The 18238-nt window shown below is 41.9% G+C and overlaps 1 protein-coding gene across 1 annotated transcript in view; it reads right to left on the bottom strand.

The window, feature by feature from the left end:
* Nucleotides 1-8112, bottom strand: part of slco5a1 (solute carrier organic anion transporter family member 5A1) — a 37116-nt gene extending 29004 nt beyond the window's left edge. Inside the window, exons 1-2 of the mRNA XM_007554573.2 lie at nucleotides 7791-8112; nucleotides 5937-7360 (exon numbers count right to left, since the gene is read on the bottom strand). Coding sequence (XP_007554635.1) covers nucleotides 5937-6942 — 1006 coding nt within the window. The 5' untranslated portion in view covers nucleotides 6943-7360; nucleotides 7791-8112. The remainder of the gene's footprint in view (nucleotides 1-5936; nucleotides 7361-7790) is intronic.
* Nucleotides 8113-18238: the final 10126 nt, after the last annotated feature.

Genomic DNA, 18238 nt, shown 5'->3' on the forward strand with positions numbered 1-18238 from the left:
GCCGAAATAGAGGACGATTCCTCCAACTCTGCCTCCCGTCTCTTACAGAAAAATAACTCCCCTACCACCAGCCAAAAGGTTGGATCAGCATAGAAAATAGACTCAAAAAGGGCTGGGAAGATGCACAAGTAGACATGATGAGAGTGTAAAAGGAAAGGCAAGATGTCCAAATTGATTCTCTTAGGTATATTGGACAGTAAGAGCCAACACAGATAGGTATGTTAAAGACCAAAGCAGCTTAAGTCAGCACATGATAGCAGCAGCAGTCCTGATATTCATCAGAGAACACACTGATCCCATAGCAAAAGACAAACAAGAAGTAATTCATTTCTTGACTGGACACAACAGGCGAGGGAGGCCGAGTTATGCTACGGAGATTAACGAGCTTAATGGAGGTTAAAAAACTTGATATATCTACAGCTGGAAAAACAAAAGTATGTGTCATTTTTTAATTGATTGAATCTAATCATTAAAACTTGTGTTCATTCCTCTGGAAAAACATTTGGAGTAAGCAAACATCTAGGAAATATTAAGTAAGAAAAACTTATGAGAGAGCAGAAATAATTGGAAATCTGCAATATTTCTTCAAATATCCATTTTAAATATTTGCATCACTAATATAAGGAAGAATAATGCCTATGTCATAAGCAACAAAGCCTCTTTCAGCAAGTAGCATAATGATCCCACAATCATGCAAGGGTAAAAATAAGACAAAAATAATAAAACCGTGAAAAACAACAAAAAACAAGAACTTTTTTTTTAATCAAACCAAATTTTTATGATACATTAGTTTAATTGCAGAGCTGTTCAATTAAATTATTTTCTATATCAACAAAAAGTTTTTTTAGAGTAATTGGAATAAATATCCATTATCTCACCTTTATTTGGCCAAGTAAGTTTTTTCAATTAAAATTAAACTTCAAACACATTTTAGCTGCCAAACCAAATATTTAATAAGACGAGAAGGACAGTCTGCTTCCTTCTCATTTGCCTGGAAACAAACTCTTTCCTGTCATCATAAAAAAAGCCTTTCATATATTTTCCTGAAGAACCTTCCTATGCTGTCAAAACAACTGAGTTACAGTACCAACCGTTATTTAATACTGATGTAAAAACTAATTTACAGTTATGGCTGAGACTCTGCTTTTATAGAACCAAACACACCCCCACACCCAACTGCTCCTTCTCTCCTCGAATAACTCCCTCTTCCTCCTCCTCTTCCTCCTACTCTTCCTCCTGCAGAGACACGTTTTAAAAGCACATGCTGTCACTGGTGGTGCAGGATCAGCCTCACAGAGGTCAGCGGTTCACGCAGGGAGTCATAGTAATCGTACAGTAGTGGCTAAAGCTGTTTTGAGCAGCACGCGGCTAGAAAAGGTAGCCTGCTGCTGAGTAACCCTGACTGTGCTCTGGGAAAGGGGAGCGGTGATATTCAAGCCGCATGTGAGGAGAAGCCAGACGGACAGTGATGAAGCGGGGCCGGCTCGTCGTCTATGGGCATGCCAACGTTTTGATGGGGCCATACCTTTAAATCCGAGACTGAAACACGATCTTTCATCTGGACGGGACAGACAGGGGGGCAGTAGAGACGAGTCCTCCAGGGACATGTCTGTGTGTGTGCACATTCTGCATTTGCTGTGGCTGCAGCAAAACAGGACAGCACACACAGTTTGATGAGATTGACTCACGGCAGGGCAACGACAAACACAGGGGTTTAACTACGAACTAGCACTCAAGTGGTGTTTGTTCCTTCAATCTGCAGGAGAAGAACACGCCGCACACACTTTCGGGGGAATTTACTGAGAGCAAATGTTCTTTCTAAATTTGTCCACAAAACACACCCCCTGTGTCCACGCGAGCATGTCTGGCTGCACACAGAACTGCTCTTCAGAACCTCTCGGTGGATGTCAAATCTGTCCTCATAAAACCGGTGCCCACCTTTTTTTTTTTTAAATCTCTTTCCTTGCAGCTTCAACAAGCCTGCCATGTTAAATACTGGCTCTACTCTTGGCCCTTCAGGAGTGCCTAATAGACATTAATAATGCAGATAAAACCAATCACACACACACTTGCGTTTTAGTTTTCTGCACTGCATGCTTGTTAAAGCAGAGGCGAGAGGGATCCATTAAATTCGCCCTGCAGAAAGAAGGACATGCGGCGCTGCCTGCAAAGGAATTGCGAGGCTTAGACGGGCGAAAGGTTACAAAAAAAGAAACACAATGCATCAAATGATGCAAGACTGAAATTTACGCAGACTCTTTTGCAACTTCTGCTGCATTTTCGTGCAAACACGAGGCAAGAATCACGTGGACCCGATCGCTAACGTCATTCCATACTGAGAACAGTTCATCAGCGTCATTTGGTTGTAAATCTCAACCTCCTATTATATCCTCAGGTCACTGGCTCTGTCTGGAGGCTGGAATAAATCAGCGATTGGACAACAAGAAGCATGTTTATTGATCGGTAAGATCTCGGAGATGTGCGGCCAACGCAGGAAGAGAGGACGAAGAAGCTGACACAGCAGTGCAGGTACAAAAGCGATTAAAGTAAAGTTTGTCCTCCTTTTATGCCACTGTTAATCAGCAGGACCAGATGCAAACTTTAGGTAAAATACAGCGGCTACGGCACAGTGCCCCACAAAAGTATTCATACCCCTTGAACTTTTTCCACATATTGTCACGTTATACTCAAACTTAAGTGTGTCGTCTGGTTTTTATGTGACTGACCAATGCAAATTAAAGCGAAATTGTCTAGAAAGAAAAGTCTGGGATAATGTTTTACAACGCAAATCGGCCTCCACAGAGAAGCTGAAGTCGACTCGGTTGCACTGGATTTCATTTATATGCATCAGAATAAAAAAGGTCTGAACATGCAGGCCGCACTTTTCAGATTTTTATTTGCATGAACCTCATTCCACTTCGCTCTACTTCTGTTCTAACACATTGGGGTTTGTGGTATTAATGCAACAAAATGTGATGAAGTTAAATTGTATTGAATACGTTTGTTGCTACAGCAGAGTGGGTCAGGGGGCTTTGTGTCTCTCCAATGATACAAGAAGTACCCCCCTCGCTGTAAACCGCATTGTCCCAGAAAAGTGAGCAGCTCCTCCCCTTCAGGCTGCTGCAAACTGAGATGGGCTTTACATTCATAAGATGTGAGGAGAAATCTCCTATAGCGATGGGTAGCCTATATCGGGACATGATGAATTTTTGGAGATATATGGAAATTGGCAAGTGCAAGCAAAGATTCAGCATCATTCAAGCATAAACTGACTCAAAATACAACTCAGAAAAAAAGGATAAAAATAGCCAAAGAGAGCAAATAACACAACTGACATCTAGTTACCATGGTTATCCGAGTGTCTGCAACACAAACCAAGGACGTTTTCCTTCACCTATCTGCTCCCTCTCTGCCACGTGAGAACAAATCTTTGTTTTCCCCAAACACTGCTTTACTGGAAGGAAGTGGATGATCCTTCTTACGAGTCCTCTGACATAGCCACCAAGGTCATGTCAGTGAGTGTGGCTTCGCAGGGAAATCTGGGCTACAGTATATCTGTAAGCATTGATGCATTACCTCTGGACCACCTCACTAAGGTGAGAGCAGGAAAAGAAAGTGCCGGAAGATCTTTTCTCCCTTGTTTTCAGTGTCTGGTTCAGTAGCTGCTGCTGCACTGGCTCCCCTTGACGCATGGATCAGATCAATACTGGGTCTCAAAGGTAGGCAGCGAAAATGCTCCATGAGGCGTGCGATGCCTCGGTGAGGGCCGAGTCCCAACACTGTGGTCAACGTTGCACAACTGTTTTAACAGCTTTTTGTCTAGCAAAGTTCAACTAAAAGCCTAAAAACAATGTCTGAAAGATAGCAGAATAAAATGTCTGTATTTGCATTAAGTCTAAAATGTATTACCTTTGTCAACATGTGGATGCTTCTTTCCTGTTGCGTTTTACATTTTGTATTGCAACTGACCTAATAATGCCATGCTTTGCATAATCATTCAACAAAATATGAAACTTTTTGATTTTTGTCAGGTAACAATTACAATTTTCAAAGCATTCTGTCTCCCTGAGTTAATACTACTGTTAAGGAAAATTCAAACGATCCCAGCAAACCATCTGCTGGAACTACAGGTAAAATAAAGGTCAATAGGCCAGAATAAGTCACTGATTTAAAACCACAATTTAGGCCATTTGAATCAAGACATGTTAAGTTTTAAAACTAGCTTATTTTAAATTTATTTTCTCAACACTACCATCCTTCCCTTTTAGTTTTTTTTTTTTTTCCCATAATCATACATTTTCAAATTTTGACAAAGATTATGAAAGGATTTAAATCCAGTCATTGACTAACACATGAGTATGCTTTGAACTTGTTTGAAGGTGAACATCTGTTCCAGTCTAAAGTTTTCTTCCAGGATTAGCCTGCGTTTACCTACATCTATCTTCCCACAGACGATGACGAGTTTCCATTTTTCAGTTTCAGGAAGGCATCCCTGCAAAATGATTGGCCAGCCATGTTTCAATGTGTCTGGTGGGCTCAAAGTAATGTGCAGTGTTGGGCTTTCTCCACATAAGAACAAAAAGAAATGAAAAGCATCTACCATTGTCACCCCTTTGTGTTGATGCAATCACATAAAATCTTAGCATGCGAGTTCTCGCTGTAACATGACAAAATGTGGACATTTAGGGGGAATGCAACACTTCCTTTGGCCACAATACACCTGGAGCCGCGTTAAGATGACAATGATATTGACCTCTTTTTTTTGTGGCCTTTTGTGAGATCCTGTACACATTGTGCGAGTTCTCTGTGTCCCAACATTGCAACAGCAAAAACCCAGACAGATACAAGTTGAGATTACTTCTGCAGTCAGAATCTTCTCCACAAACTATGAGAGGAATGTGACAAGCAGCGCAGCAATCTTAATTTAATAAGGTCACTAAAGTTCCAGCATACCAAATAAATATATGGATAGTATGTAATGAAATGCCTGAATGGCTTAGGGATGACCATACGATCATGGACAAAGAGAAAACAACCTGCTACCAAGGAACACACACCAGTATCCTGTCACTTCTTGTTAGACAGGAGAGCAACTTTCATTCCAGTCGACAGCCTCACCTAAGACCACATCTGTATTATGCACAGACACTCACAAGAAGACGTGATTTGGCTCGTTGTGCATAAGCGACTTACTTTTGCATTTTGTTCATGTCCATCATACGTTTACCTCTGGCCTGCAGTATTTTTTTGTCCATCTCAGGGCAGTGCAGAGGTCGCATGCCACTCAGATTAAATCAGAAGGACAAAAAGCTTTGCATTGGCATGCAAGCTTATACCGCCCTGGCCAACATGATGGTTATAAGCTGCCTTCTAAATCTAATCAAAAATATAACAATCAAATCCATTTTGACGGCAATGAAATCAGTTTGGTTGATTATCAACAACTCGGCATGCTTCCAGTCACATACCGGGCACAGGTTGTGTCGTCGACTCGGGACTGGTGAGATTCCTCAAGGAACATTTGCTTATTCAAATACATTACGGGGTAACTAAACCATTTTTTTCTTGTCAAAACACCAAAAATTTCCACACTCCTTTATGGTCAATGTTTACCTTTCAGTATGATTGTACTTCATAAATAATTTTACCTTCAATCATGGTTTAAAGATGGCTGACCAAACAGACGGACATTACACGTAGACAATAAGACAGGGTTTAAAGCTAAGTCTATTCTTTCTACACTATTTGTTTTTAATTATTATGCATCCCTGAAAAACCCCTAAGCTCCATACTTTTCCAGATGGAGAAGGATTCTTGAAATGGACCACCCAACTCTGCTACTACATCTTAAATACAAAGTAAATTGGATAGACCAGAGTTATTCTGTATAGCTGCAATGATTTCCCATGTGTGCCATCATATCCAGCTTCTCTTACCCAGGTACAAAGAAGCGTTATCTTTCTTCACGTTGTCATCCAGGTAGGTGGGCCCCAGGGTGTAGATTGGTGTAGACCCCATGCCGATGAGTATCTGGGCGCAGATGAACAGCGCCACATACAGGTTGTGCTCATTGCCCTCCTGATCCCGGGGGCAGGACGCCACTTCCAGCTCCCGCCTGCTGCCGTTCTCGCTTTGGCAGAGGCCTTCGTGGCCCGCCGACGAGTTCATCTCCTGGATCTGGTACGGTGGGGAGATGAAATGCGGCAGGGAGAACAACGCCGCGCCCACGGCTATCACGACACCGCCCACGGCCAGCCAGCGCGGCCTCTGACCCCTGCCGCCAAAGTAAGAGATGAAGACAACCACCAGCAGGCTGCCGATGTCGAAGCAGCTGACCAACAGACCGGACTCGGAGCTGCGTAGGCTGTAGCGCTTCTCAATGGTGGTGATGACACTGCTCAGGTAGCCCGAAACCATCAGGGACTGAATGAAGGTCAGGTAGCACATGCAGAACAAGAAGCAGCGCGAGTCGGTCAGGATAACCCGCACACACTTTCTGGCCGGGATCTGAATAAACCGGCTCAGAGAGAAACCAAGTTTTCTGCCTCTGAAGCCTGCGGGCCTGTGAGCCTCCACCGGCATGGAGCTGCTCAGCCCCACCATGCTGGATATTGAGGGGGAGAAGTCCGTCCATGAGGAGGGGGATTCCGCCTGGCTGGATTCTGGGGTCTTGAGCTGGAGCGCCCGGCGGTCCTCCGCGGCCACGCAGGAGCAGGTTGTACCGACCTGCTGAGGGTGCGCAGAGGGGCCAACGCCATGCTCGCATGGTCCGTTCAGGATGGGTAAACTTTTGGACTTGAAGCAGTTTTCGGCAGATACGTACTGGTCCTGGAGCTCACGGATCTCCATGGACTCGGACAGATCGCTCCCCGTCTCGTCGTGGTCTGATGAAGTCATGGCGCAGCTGGAGCTCAATCCTTGTGTCCGTGGTAACGGGTCCATCAGTAGCCAGTGCACACAGCGATATTGTAGATGTGGTGCAGGTTGCTGAGGTGGACAGAAGACTGTCTGGCCAGTAGGACTGAGACAGACTTAATCCCTCTGTTTATATTCATGGTTGATTCCACATTTCTGATCCCAACAGAGAAGCCTTTCTAGAAGCAAAACTTTGGGACCTGGACATACTTGGACATCTGTAACAGTTGTGCTTTCTTGATAGATGGCAATAGAGAAACACCTTTTTTCTATCTTTTTTTACAAGTTGAGGCTTACTAGAGAGCGTTTTGTCAGCATTGGATTCAAACTGAACATGTTACCAGAAAGAAAACGATGATGTCACATGTTGATATTGACTTTATGGCTCTTTGTTAGACAGCAGCCTGGCTTAAATATTTCCTTTGTCACATAGCTGTGCAGCATTCTGGGGAATAAAATAAAAACACAGTCAATACGAAGATTTCTGACGGTGGTATGTTTAAAAATCTGTAAAAATCAAACACTTTGATGTATCTTGTTTCTGTTTTTACTGGGTGTCAAAACGGGATTAATATCGCTATACGGTTTTATAAAAATGTACTTTTAAAAAATGTAAACGAATAAAATTCTAAATAAAAAAAAAACAAGTTCTCTGCCTAAGTGTTACGTTAATATATTTTTAATTGTCTTATTTAATAACAAAATGTAAAAATAAACGGAGAGAACAAAAGACCACGCTCTCCACGAACGTCTCAGACACCACTATGAAAATAAAATCAACACAAATTCAACCCGAGCCTTATTAACGACATATTTGCGACTTTTAAACCCGTATCGATATATGTGACGATGTGACTGAAGGTTGTTATACTCACAGCGGACTGAGAGGAGAGAGGTAGCCTGTTGTTCTCCGTTCAGCAGCCACACACTGAATGAAAGCTGCTTGATGCGGATAGCGGCTGCTGCTGCCCGGGAGGAGGAGGCGATGGCTTCGAGGGCTGTCGGAAATTCTAAAGATCTGTCTTTCAAGAGTAATTAAGAGCAGGGAAGCACTCTAAACTTTGTCTTATGTGACAAAAAAAATAGCTGACAACATAAAGTCATTTATTGACTGTGTAATTTTTACGATTATAAAAACAAAAAGTTGTTTTCTGGACATTCCGTCTCACCTTTAAAATGTATGTTTCTTTAAAAACATATGAATGAAGAACACGCTGTGATTTTGAACGATTAAGGAATATGACAGCACAGTCGTCTCCTCAGTCGCTTTACTTAAACTTTACTTAAAGAATTTGCCAAAAGCTGCCACCCGCCCCCCAAAAAACATTCATATTTACAACTTCGAGACAAAAACCAAATATGGATTTGTTCGTTACCAGTCAGCCGGCTTATCAGTCGGATCAAATGAATGACAAGCGTTTCTGACGGGAGGAGGGGTAACCATAAACCAACCAAACACAGGAATTCAATCAGGTTTTTAATTGAAAACAATAAAAATATTCAGTGGAGAGCCTTGCATTCAATTAAATTCACTAACTGTCAATGCCTATATTCGATATTTCAATGTGGCTCACTACTCTGGGTGGCATATGGCTTTGGGAGAGTAAGTTGCAACCACAAAATTTAACTGCAATATCACGTTGAGATCCAGCTCTACTGTAAAGACCCACAGTCTGAAACATTTCTGAATTAACAACAGGAAACCTTATAGATTTTGCATTCACGACTATGCACATAATTTTACACAATTGTGTCCAGATTACCTTTTGATTACTGTTCTATGTGAACTAGAGCAAACCACAAACTGAACTTTCTGTGGCTTTCTTTCTTTAATGGCTGCCTTCTTGCCACTAGTCCATCAAGGCTAGATTTGCAAATTGTCTTAATAGTTGTCCAAGATCACTTATTTAAACGTTGTTTTCTTTTGCTGAGTGTTATTATGTCTATTGATCCATCTGTGACACTTGTGAAAATGTTGTTTATCTTCTATTACTAAATTATTTTCTCCCTCCTTATTAATTTTGTTGTTTTTAAATGTGTGAGCCTTGGATGTGCTATCTGCTGCTGTCCTTTCTTAAATGAAACTTCATAATTCAGTTAATTAATATACTATGTCCCAGTTAACAATGCCCTTTAATCTTCAAAGCAACTATGGTATGGTAACAGAGAGCAGACACCTATCGCTTCTGTATTTTTATTTTATTTTATTTATTTATTTATTTATTTTAACGTGCAAACCCCGCTTATTTCGGTGCGCCGCCAAGTACGCCGGTGTGTAAATGGTGGAGAGCCCGCAAAACATAAAGGCGTCTTGATCCCGTTGTTTACACCACAAAAGTCAAGTCGGGACGTCTATCTTCGTGAGCGACTTTTCCTGTTCTTCCCATTTGATTAAATCTGAAGCCGAATGAAGTAATACACGCGCTCGAGAGATTTATTAAAACAAACAACAACAACAACAACAACAACAACAAAAGCGGAGTCCTTAATAAATGCATCTCCACAGTTTATTAATCTAAACTAAGCTAAGGTTACTCTAAAACTCGGCCTGCATGGACGAGCGTGCTTGTCGGCACATATGGTGGGCCTCTTTCGTCATGTGGACAGCTGGGACCCTTGCTGACGTAGCAGTGGTCCCGGCAGCCTCACGCAGACAATAGCGATCTGTGTCCGGCAGCGTCTGACGTCACTAACCGAGACCGATATCAATCACTCTGTGGCTAAAACTGTATCAGAGCAGATGATATTCCTGCTGACACAGCTAAAATATTTTTGAAGATGTTAACCTTTTGCGCACTTCTCTATATTTGTAACTCGTGAACACGTGTTTTGTGTCACTGCAGATGAGAATTTAATGATTCTGAGATCTTGAGGATATTAGCTGCTTTATCTCTGATCATTTCTCCCGCCGATCTGTCGGTCAGTGAAATAGATAAATGGCTTCCTCGGAGGACATTAAATTATTAATGTCCTGAATCACTGACTGCGTTATCGGTCACTTCTTCTCATCCTGCTCCTCTTTGTTCCTGTAGCTATAAGCTACGAGCTATAAGCTGCAATTGCAGGATTTCGGGGAATGTTTCTACCAGCTATCTATGTTGAATTTTTCAGCGATCTCATTTGCTAAGTAGTTCAAGATGGGATTGGCAGTGTTAGTCGTCCCTTAAATATTGTACTTTTAGGTGGAAAAAGTTCACGTTTGGTCTTATCTCACGAGAGCACAATGAAACGTGTGCCTCATAAACACTTTTCAAATAAAAGGAAGTCAACAGAAATATGTTAAAACGACTAAGACTTTTACATCAACTTCCCGATTCTTACTTTGTCTTGTTCTCACACAAAATCACAATGAAATAATATATGGTTTTAATAAAATGTGACATTTTGGCGCTTTTGCTCAGCAGGTTGTCATCAGGCTATCAGCACAAAATGCACTCATGTATGCCACAACCCCCAAAGAGAGGAGGCGCTTCAGCATCCAGAGGCCGGAGCAGTTTGTTTGCATCTACACCAAAACCCTGCTGTGGTGATGTTGTTGCAATACGAATAGGATAATGGTGCAACTAAGGCAACATTTATTCCAGGTAAACCCTCTCTGCCTTGCTCCCCCTACCCTCATACACACACAGCATTGGGGTTTCTAATCTAGTTTCTAATTCTAAATTGTTGCTATATGCTAAATACTGCAATTGTAAGGGAATTCTACCTTGGTGTCAGAACAGATGACCTTTATAAAGCCGATTGAGAAAAGGATGATTAAATTATTCTGGTTTTAGAATTGTTGATGTGACATTTGGGTAATTTGGAACATTTCTAATTATGTTTTACAGCTTTGATGACATTAGACCTTGCAGTTCTGTAGTTTTTGAGGGTCCATAAACCTCTGATTCCTCATCCTGCAGCAGGTTTTATTTGTGAGAACTAAATGCCACTGATTCGGAGAGAAAAACCTTGAGACATTTAGCTGACTTGTGGGCCTTTCTGAAAAGCTCTGGGAGCATATGGAGAGCTCACAGATGGCATGTGGAGAGTTTTTTTAAAGGTTAATGTGTCCATGTTTTCTCGGAAATTATTCTGACGTGGGGGAAAATGCCAACAACTGAAAAATTTCTAACAGTTCTTACAAAACATTTGATTAAGTCAGTGTGTTAAACTGAAGCAATTCCCTTGTTATTTCGGTATTATTTCTACTGACGTAAAAAAAAAGAAAAACCCTTTTGGAGAGGCAGTAAGACAGTTTGTACCATTCACCAGAGCCATAAGCAAACATACCCATATTGCTTACCTTGATTATTTTGATTATTTTCTGTTGAACTGGGTACAGTGAGAGTTTTATGATCCAGGCTTTTCATTAAAGCACAACCAGGTGCGAGAAACAGAACTGTAACATGAGCTGCTGCCGCGGGGATGGATGAGATGTATGGAAGAAGCAATGAAGCTTTAAACCCCCCAACCATCATTTTCTGATGACACAAGTACAACACTGACCTCTAGCGTTTAAGCTCGTGCAACAACAATCTGCTAAATGAATAGCTGTTATTTAACGTGACCAGTGGATGGCGCTCCGTGCCAACAATGATAAGGACTGATAACACAGGCATTAAGACACTGTCCATCAACACTTGACCGATTAATTACTCACAGGCTGAAGTTTTTAACCTTTTATTCTGTTTATTGTGATACTTTTACATTTACAGCAACTGAAAAATACAATATTTAAAATTAGAATATTACATCAGAGCAATAAAAACGCAAAATGTAGGTTTGATTAAAAGTATATTTCATAATTATTGCTGCAACATCTTAAGACATTTTGTTAGTAAGTTAAAGTTTGAGTAAAACCAGCTCTCTCAATGGACACTGACCGTAGACCAGCGAATTAGTGACAACATGGCTTGAAGTGTTTGGTTCAGACTTTTCTGAGGTAGAGCTGCGTGAAGTTTATGGACTCTAATAGTACGTCCTATAAAATGGTGGATGTGAAGAAGCTAGTAAAAATGAGAAACCTTAGCACAGGAACATACCACCTACAGTGCTTCAACCACTGTTGATGCTAAATACATAAACTGACTTTGTTTCTGGCAGAGCAAGAGAGAGAGTTAAATCTGACAGCTTTAGCTAGAAACACAGATGTTGACCTGCTGGAGGCAACGGCACCAAAGGTGTGAGATTGTGAATTGTTAATATGTGTTATCCTTGTATTGAGCTGATAGAAACATTTTCACGTTGAGTTGATTTAAAAAGATAAAGTCGACTTAAACACATGATATATCTGATGTAGCTGTTATTCATCCAGCACTCTGAGGATCTATTTAATTTCTGAAAATCCCTCAACAATATGACGACTGGGGGAACAAACCGTGTGTCTCTGAGTGAGGTAGCCTACAAACCAGGTTCAGTCACATTAATTCTGTTTGGAGAAATGGACCAAATGTTTGAGCAAACTATTGTGGAAGAATATATGAAAACATTTGAGACAAAATTGTTATCGTTTTCATGATGGGCTGGCACTCAACACATCTGACAGCCTTGAAATGTCTCTCTCCTCTGTCCCACACCTTTCCTGTTAGCCATCGCAGCATGATCGACATTACAGGAATCCTTAATGAAGCTCTGTGTCTGCGCTCGCCATGTCTGACGTTTGTGGAGAGCTGAAGGAAATAAAACAGAAACTCACACAGACATGCATGTTGGTGAAAGTCCCATCCCCCATCATCCACAGCTCCGCCTGATTCCTGTAGACTCTGTAGCCTTGACCGTTATATCCATCCCTTATAGAATACGGGAACATGTAAACATGACAGATATTGAGGCGTTTGCATCTGTAACTGGAAGTCCAGAGCGATGACGATGACGCTTCTTCCTAGACATCCGTCCACTCCTCTGGGCCCTTTATTTTAAGAAGCCATCACTTGCTGTGGTGCTTTATTGAAAATGTGCAGAAATAAGGAATAAGGAAATGATTGCGTGGCTTCATCAGCTAATGGCTTTACAACGGCACTTCGAGATATAGGACTCTATGCTTGAGCTACAAACCCTCGGTGGTACCGTTTTCTCACAGTCTGTTTACAGGAGAGGAATCCTTTTAAAATTAGCCGTCCTCTTTGTGTCTCCCTCCTAAGTGAACATTCTGGCGCTGCCTCCCTGGTCTGTAGCCGGTGCTACACCCATTCAGAGGGGCTTGCAGCTGGAAACTTCGCCGCCGACGCATATGAATGAAACAAGTGGATCAGGACAGTAAGGTGGTGTAGTAATTGTGAGGAAAACGGGGCGAGGGACCCAAAATAAAGACCCCTGGTAAAGTGTAAGTCTGTAGAAGACCCCTTGGTGTGCAGAGCAATCTTAGCAGATTGGTCCCCATGCTTATGCTAAGAACATCACTCCCCCCTTCTTCTTCCTTCCTTCTTTCTCCTCTGGGCCCTTGGGTCACCCGGTGAGCATGCTCATGAGCAGGTCTCTCCATGACAAAGGCAGACTGAATGTCCCTTTCCTAATAAATCATGGGGACATTAACAAATATGTGCCTTGTGAAGAAAAGAGCCCAACAGCTCCCTTCCCCATGGGGATCTTATCTCTGATAGCATACAGCTTTGATTAGGAGGGACAATAACATGGCAATGGCTGAATGTCCTCCCCTGTGGTCTGGATATGTCAGAATAAATTCAGCAGATTTTATTGATCTGAAAACGATTTAAATATAAATGGTTTGAGGTTAGGAAAAACCAGAGCCCAAAATGTAAACTTAAAATGGACATGGAGGTTTGGGGACATTGTTCAATTTTAACAGATGGCTTAAGTTTTCAGAAGGGAAGATGAAAAGTTTGGAGCTGTTAATATATTGCACTCTTGGTGTTCTCATCGAGTATGACTCTAGATAAGTTGCTCTCAAATACTGAATTTCAAAGCAAATCAGAGAGGGGTCACTATCAAGGGGTCTTAAAGGAACTACTATTTCAAAAACATCCCAGCAGTTTTATCCCTTACTGCTAGGTGGATTTGTTAGCAAAGCTGCATCGTAAGCCGCGTTTTCCGGTAGCTAGTTTTATGTTGCAAGGCAGGCTCCTGAACAATGGAGCAAGTGGACAGCTGTTCCCCCAATTTCTAAAAGTGAGGGAGAAAGATCATACTTTTGCACCTCCATTTAAAAAAAAAAAAAAAAAAAAAACTCATCTGTCAGCTCAGAGCATATTCAAAGATTTCAGTTCTTTGAAATTTGACATTTTAAAATAGCAAGTAAAAATAAGTTGTTGTTTTTTTTGCTATGTTTGGAGTGATTGCTTGGTGTAGAGCACAATTTGGTGCTCGTGCACAGCAAGCAATGTTTTCTAAGCTATGTGTTTGAATCTTAGCTAAAACAAATTGTTTTGACAATAACAGCCTCTGTACTTTTTAGCTGTGTGTGAAGCTAAACTGCAGCTGAAAGATACAAAGCTAAAGTAACTACTGCAAGCCTTTTATGTTTGGTCCCTTCACTTTAAAAAAAAGAACATTTTTAGCTCATATTATGGTTGGCTCCTGAAAGAAAAAAAGCAATGGCTTCTGAAAAGCTTGTCCCCTCCCAGTGTTCCAGCTTCTTTTTGAAATTAAATAGTAAAACAAAGTAATTATTTCATGATATTCTAATGTTTTAAAATGTAGCTGTGAAAACAGGCAGAGACAGATCAAAGTCTAATGTTTGTTTCTTTAAATTTTTAAATTATTCAAGCATGCGAGTACGCCCTCCCAAGCTGAGATTTACATATATCAACTTTTTTCTGAAGACATAGACGACTTAGCAGTTGGCTCATCATGTCCATCATTGCAGCGTCTGGATCAGGGCTTCAGGAGAGTCAGTAGAGACCCTCAGTTTACTGTAAGCGGTTTTTCTAAAGCAAATGGAAATGGACCACAGCTGCGGGGCTTTTGTCCTCCTTCAGAGGCATCCACACAGCACTCAGTGTTAAAGGGGGGACTGACAAACATTTCATATTCATGGGAGACAATTACCTCCAAATGAATGAAATAATTGCCCCTTTAGAGGACTTAAGCTGCCAGCTGTAGTGTGTTTTCAGGCCTTTAGGTCACAAAGTTTCTGCCTTGGCATCTGTTCAGAAGAAAGCCATTTTAGCTTAAAAATGTCAGTTCCTCTGAAGTGACATTTTGTATTTTGGGGACATCTGAGAGGAGAGTGCAGACTTTTCGTCTGTACCGGTTTTGTTTAGAAGTCGAGACTTCTTTTCCTCTTTTGACAGCATACAGAACACCAGGTCCTAGGTCTTCAGAGGCCAAACGGTGCTGGATCGTGTGCCTTCTTAACCCTTGAAGAGGATGATTCTGCTGAGCTCATCCCACTAATTACCCCGCCACCACACTGTAAAAGGACCACTCCTGCTAATCAACCTAAGCTGGAAACAAGGACGGACAGAAACAGACAGAGGGAGACACGGATGGATCAGGGATGAAAGGAAGGGCAGCCTTTCAGTGGAAATAATTAGCTCGAGCTGAAAGCTTTGCTGGTTTGACAGCTTGGACGTTTTTCTGAAACATCTTTCACAATGCAAAAAAAAAAAAAACTTGCACCTTCTTGGCAAACTTTCATTAAAATCATCATAGGACTCACAAATCCAGACTTTTTATACCCCAAATAGTTCAAATGCTTGATATGAGGTCTTCACAATAAAGCAGAAATTAAATAATGGTCTGCACAATACATAGAACAAGCCTTTAAATATCTAGAATTGTAGAAACATAAAAGTCATGAATTTCATAGTTTTTATTTCTTTATTAATTATTTCTGTAACCACACACACACTCTTGCTCGTCTCTCACGTCGACACAGCTGCTAACAGAGTGGTGCCCTCTGCTCCTGATGCACAGTTCAAAACACACACACACACGCACACACACACACACACACACACACCCCCACACACACACACACACACAGGAGTGGTGTTAATTACTGCAACACTCCCTTTGTCCTCGCCATAATCCCCAACATCTCATTGTTGGTCACACGTGGCAGCTCCTTCATTATTCTCATCCTCCTCGCCCCCCCTATAAACCACCTCTAAACCTCTCAGAGAAGCAGCAAGGAGCAAAAGTGTGCTGCACCACAAAGGGGGATGGAGAGAGGGGTGCAAGTGGCCCTCGGTGACAGTAAGGCCTGATGTGGGCCAGGAAGTGCGGCGCACAATGGGACGAAGTTTTATACAAGACTTCCATTGCAAACAGAGGAGTGTGCTGCTTTGTGTCCAGCGTCTAATCATGGGCCTTTTTGTGACTGAGAAACAAGTGGTGATTCGTTTTACTTATTAGCCAAGCATTAATTGGGGGCATGTTACTGTAGAGGCATCGGGGGAGATTGTGTTACACAAGCTGGATGGAAAAAAAAAAAGAAAAGAAATCATCAGCACCATAAGCCTTTAATTGAATCCCTTGCTAGTCATTCAGAGATTGCTCTGTCAATGATTACACAGAGATCAATGAACACTGGGCAATTAGGATCTGGGATAAAATGAGCACAAAGTGATTTATTTCTTTTACTGTAAAGTGCTCTGACAGAACAGGCCTTGCAAACTCGCATCTCTCCTAAAAGCTCACGACGCTCACTCGCATGGTGACGTTTGGTCTGCCGGCCTCCCAGACAGGTTTCCACCTCTGCTGCGTCTCTTCTGCAGATCCCCACGTCAATGGTCGGCAAGGCTTAAATCCACCCACTGTGGCTGCTCTGCATCGATCCGGTGATCTGGCCATCAGATAAGCCAACAGATCTGTGGAGGAGTCCTGCTGTAATTGAGTTGCTCCGTGAGTGTCGGAGTGTGCTCCAGTCCAAAACACACACACACAAACACACACACGCATATTAAAACCTACCCAAAGCATGCTCCACTGCAGGACTCTTGGCATCTCAGTGTTGCTTTTTTGTGTGCATTTCTCACCCTGGGAAATGTCCTCCCTGTGCTAATTAGGAGCTGTGAGGCAGGTTGTGATTGCGGTTGTCTGTTTGCGTCCCACAGGGGGATCAGCATTCAGAGTGTCCACTGCACTGTGTGATTAGAGAGAGCAGAGATTGGAAGGGAAGCTTAAACTGAGACACAGACACAGTTAACACAAAGATAACAGGAAGTAAAAGCCTTAACATGAGCATAAAGGACATGCATAGAAAACTGTCTGAAACAGAAGATATCAATCCTGTCATGAATGATGCATCACTAACCTGGTGATGCATCATGTAGACAACAAAAAGCGATGCTGACACCAGTTGTGATGAAGTTGCAACCATCTGACTCCAGCTGTCACCCTCTGATGAAAGGAAGTTTGTCAGAAATAGTAGTAGAAGAAGAAGAAGAAGAAATGCCAAATGCCCACATGGGCAAGTCAAATGTCTTCTGGAGAGGACTGAACTGTTTGGTCACAAGAAACGTTTTGAATGGTGGTGGTGGGGAATCATGCTGTTGGACGGGTGCATTCGATGGACTAACAATGTGGGAGATGACCTCCAATTAACTTCAAGTAAGAGAGACTGAGAGCTCAATGAATGCAAGCACATGATCAAAAAGTTCAAGAATTAGCCAACATCTTCCAAACAAGAACAGGAATCAGAGTAAAAAGTACTTTGAGTCACTTGTTTCCGGTCCAAACATTTGGTGTGGTCTTTTTTTTTGATACAAAAGAGAGAAAATAAAAAGTATTTCCCCTTTATCAATGTCTTTTGCTATCAGTGTCGTATTACAATATCAGCAACTGACTGATTGTTAAACATTTGTAAAGGTTTCACACTCACCTTTTACGTATATCTCTGTTTCAACTTCAAGGAAGATTATAACTTAGTTATTCAAGCAAGACTGATGTACTGCATTGGTCAGTGAGGATACGTGTGGATAAACCCAGGAGGACATTTCCACTGTGACCCAGAGTGATACCAACGGTACCCGTCAGCTGCCTCACCACAGCAACCACACAGGTCATACAGATGATCTCACTCATACACACCTTCCTTCTCCAGATCTAAGCTCTGCATTTGGGCACAAGATGGGTTACAGGACAATAACAGTCACAATTAATGGATACTCAATCTGGGAGCTGCCTTCATTAGATGTGTGCTGCGTGAGCTGAAGGGCCAGTCTAATGGTCAGGTTCAAGGCTAATGGGCCACAGGGGAGAAAAGGACACCTGAGAGAAGAGGTCCGCTTGTACATTATGCAAACTCGTGGGCATAGAAAGCATGCAATAGAGATGAAAGATTGTTGGTAAAAGATCATTTTAAGGTTGGTAAAAGATGAAATATTTGTCGTTACTACATATGCATGTGAAAACGACAGGAAAAAAACGTAAGTTTAGA

Source organism: Poecilia formosa, unplaced genomic scaffold (assembly GCF_000485575.1).
Source record: "Poecilia formosa unplaced genomic scaffold, Poecilia_formosa-5.1.2 Scaffold64, whole genome shotgun sequence".
NCBI classification, from domain to species: Eukaryota; Metazoa; Chordata; class Actinopteri; order Cyprinodontiformes; family Poeciliidae; genus Poecilia; species Poecilia formosa.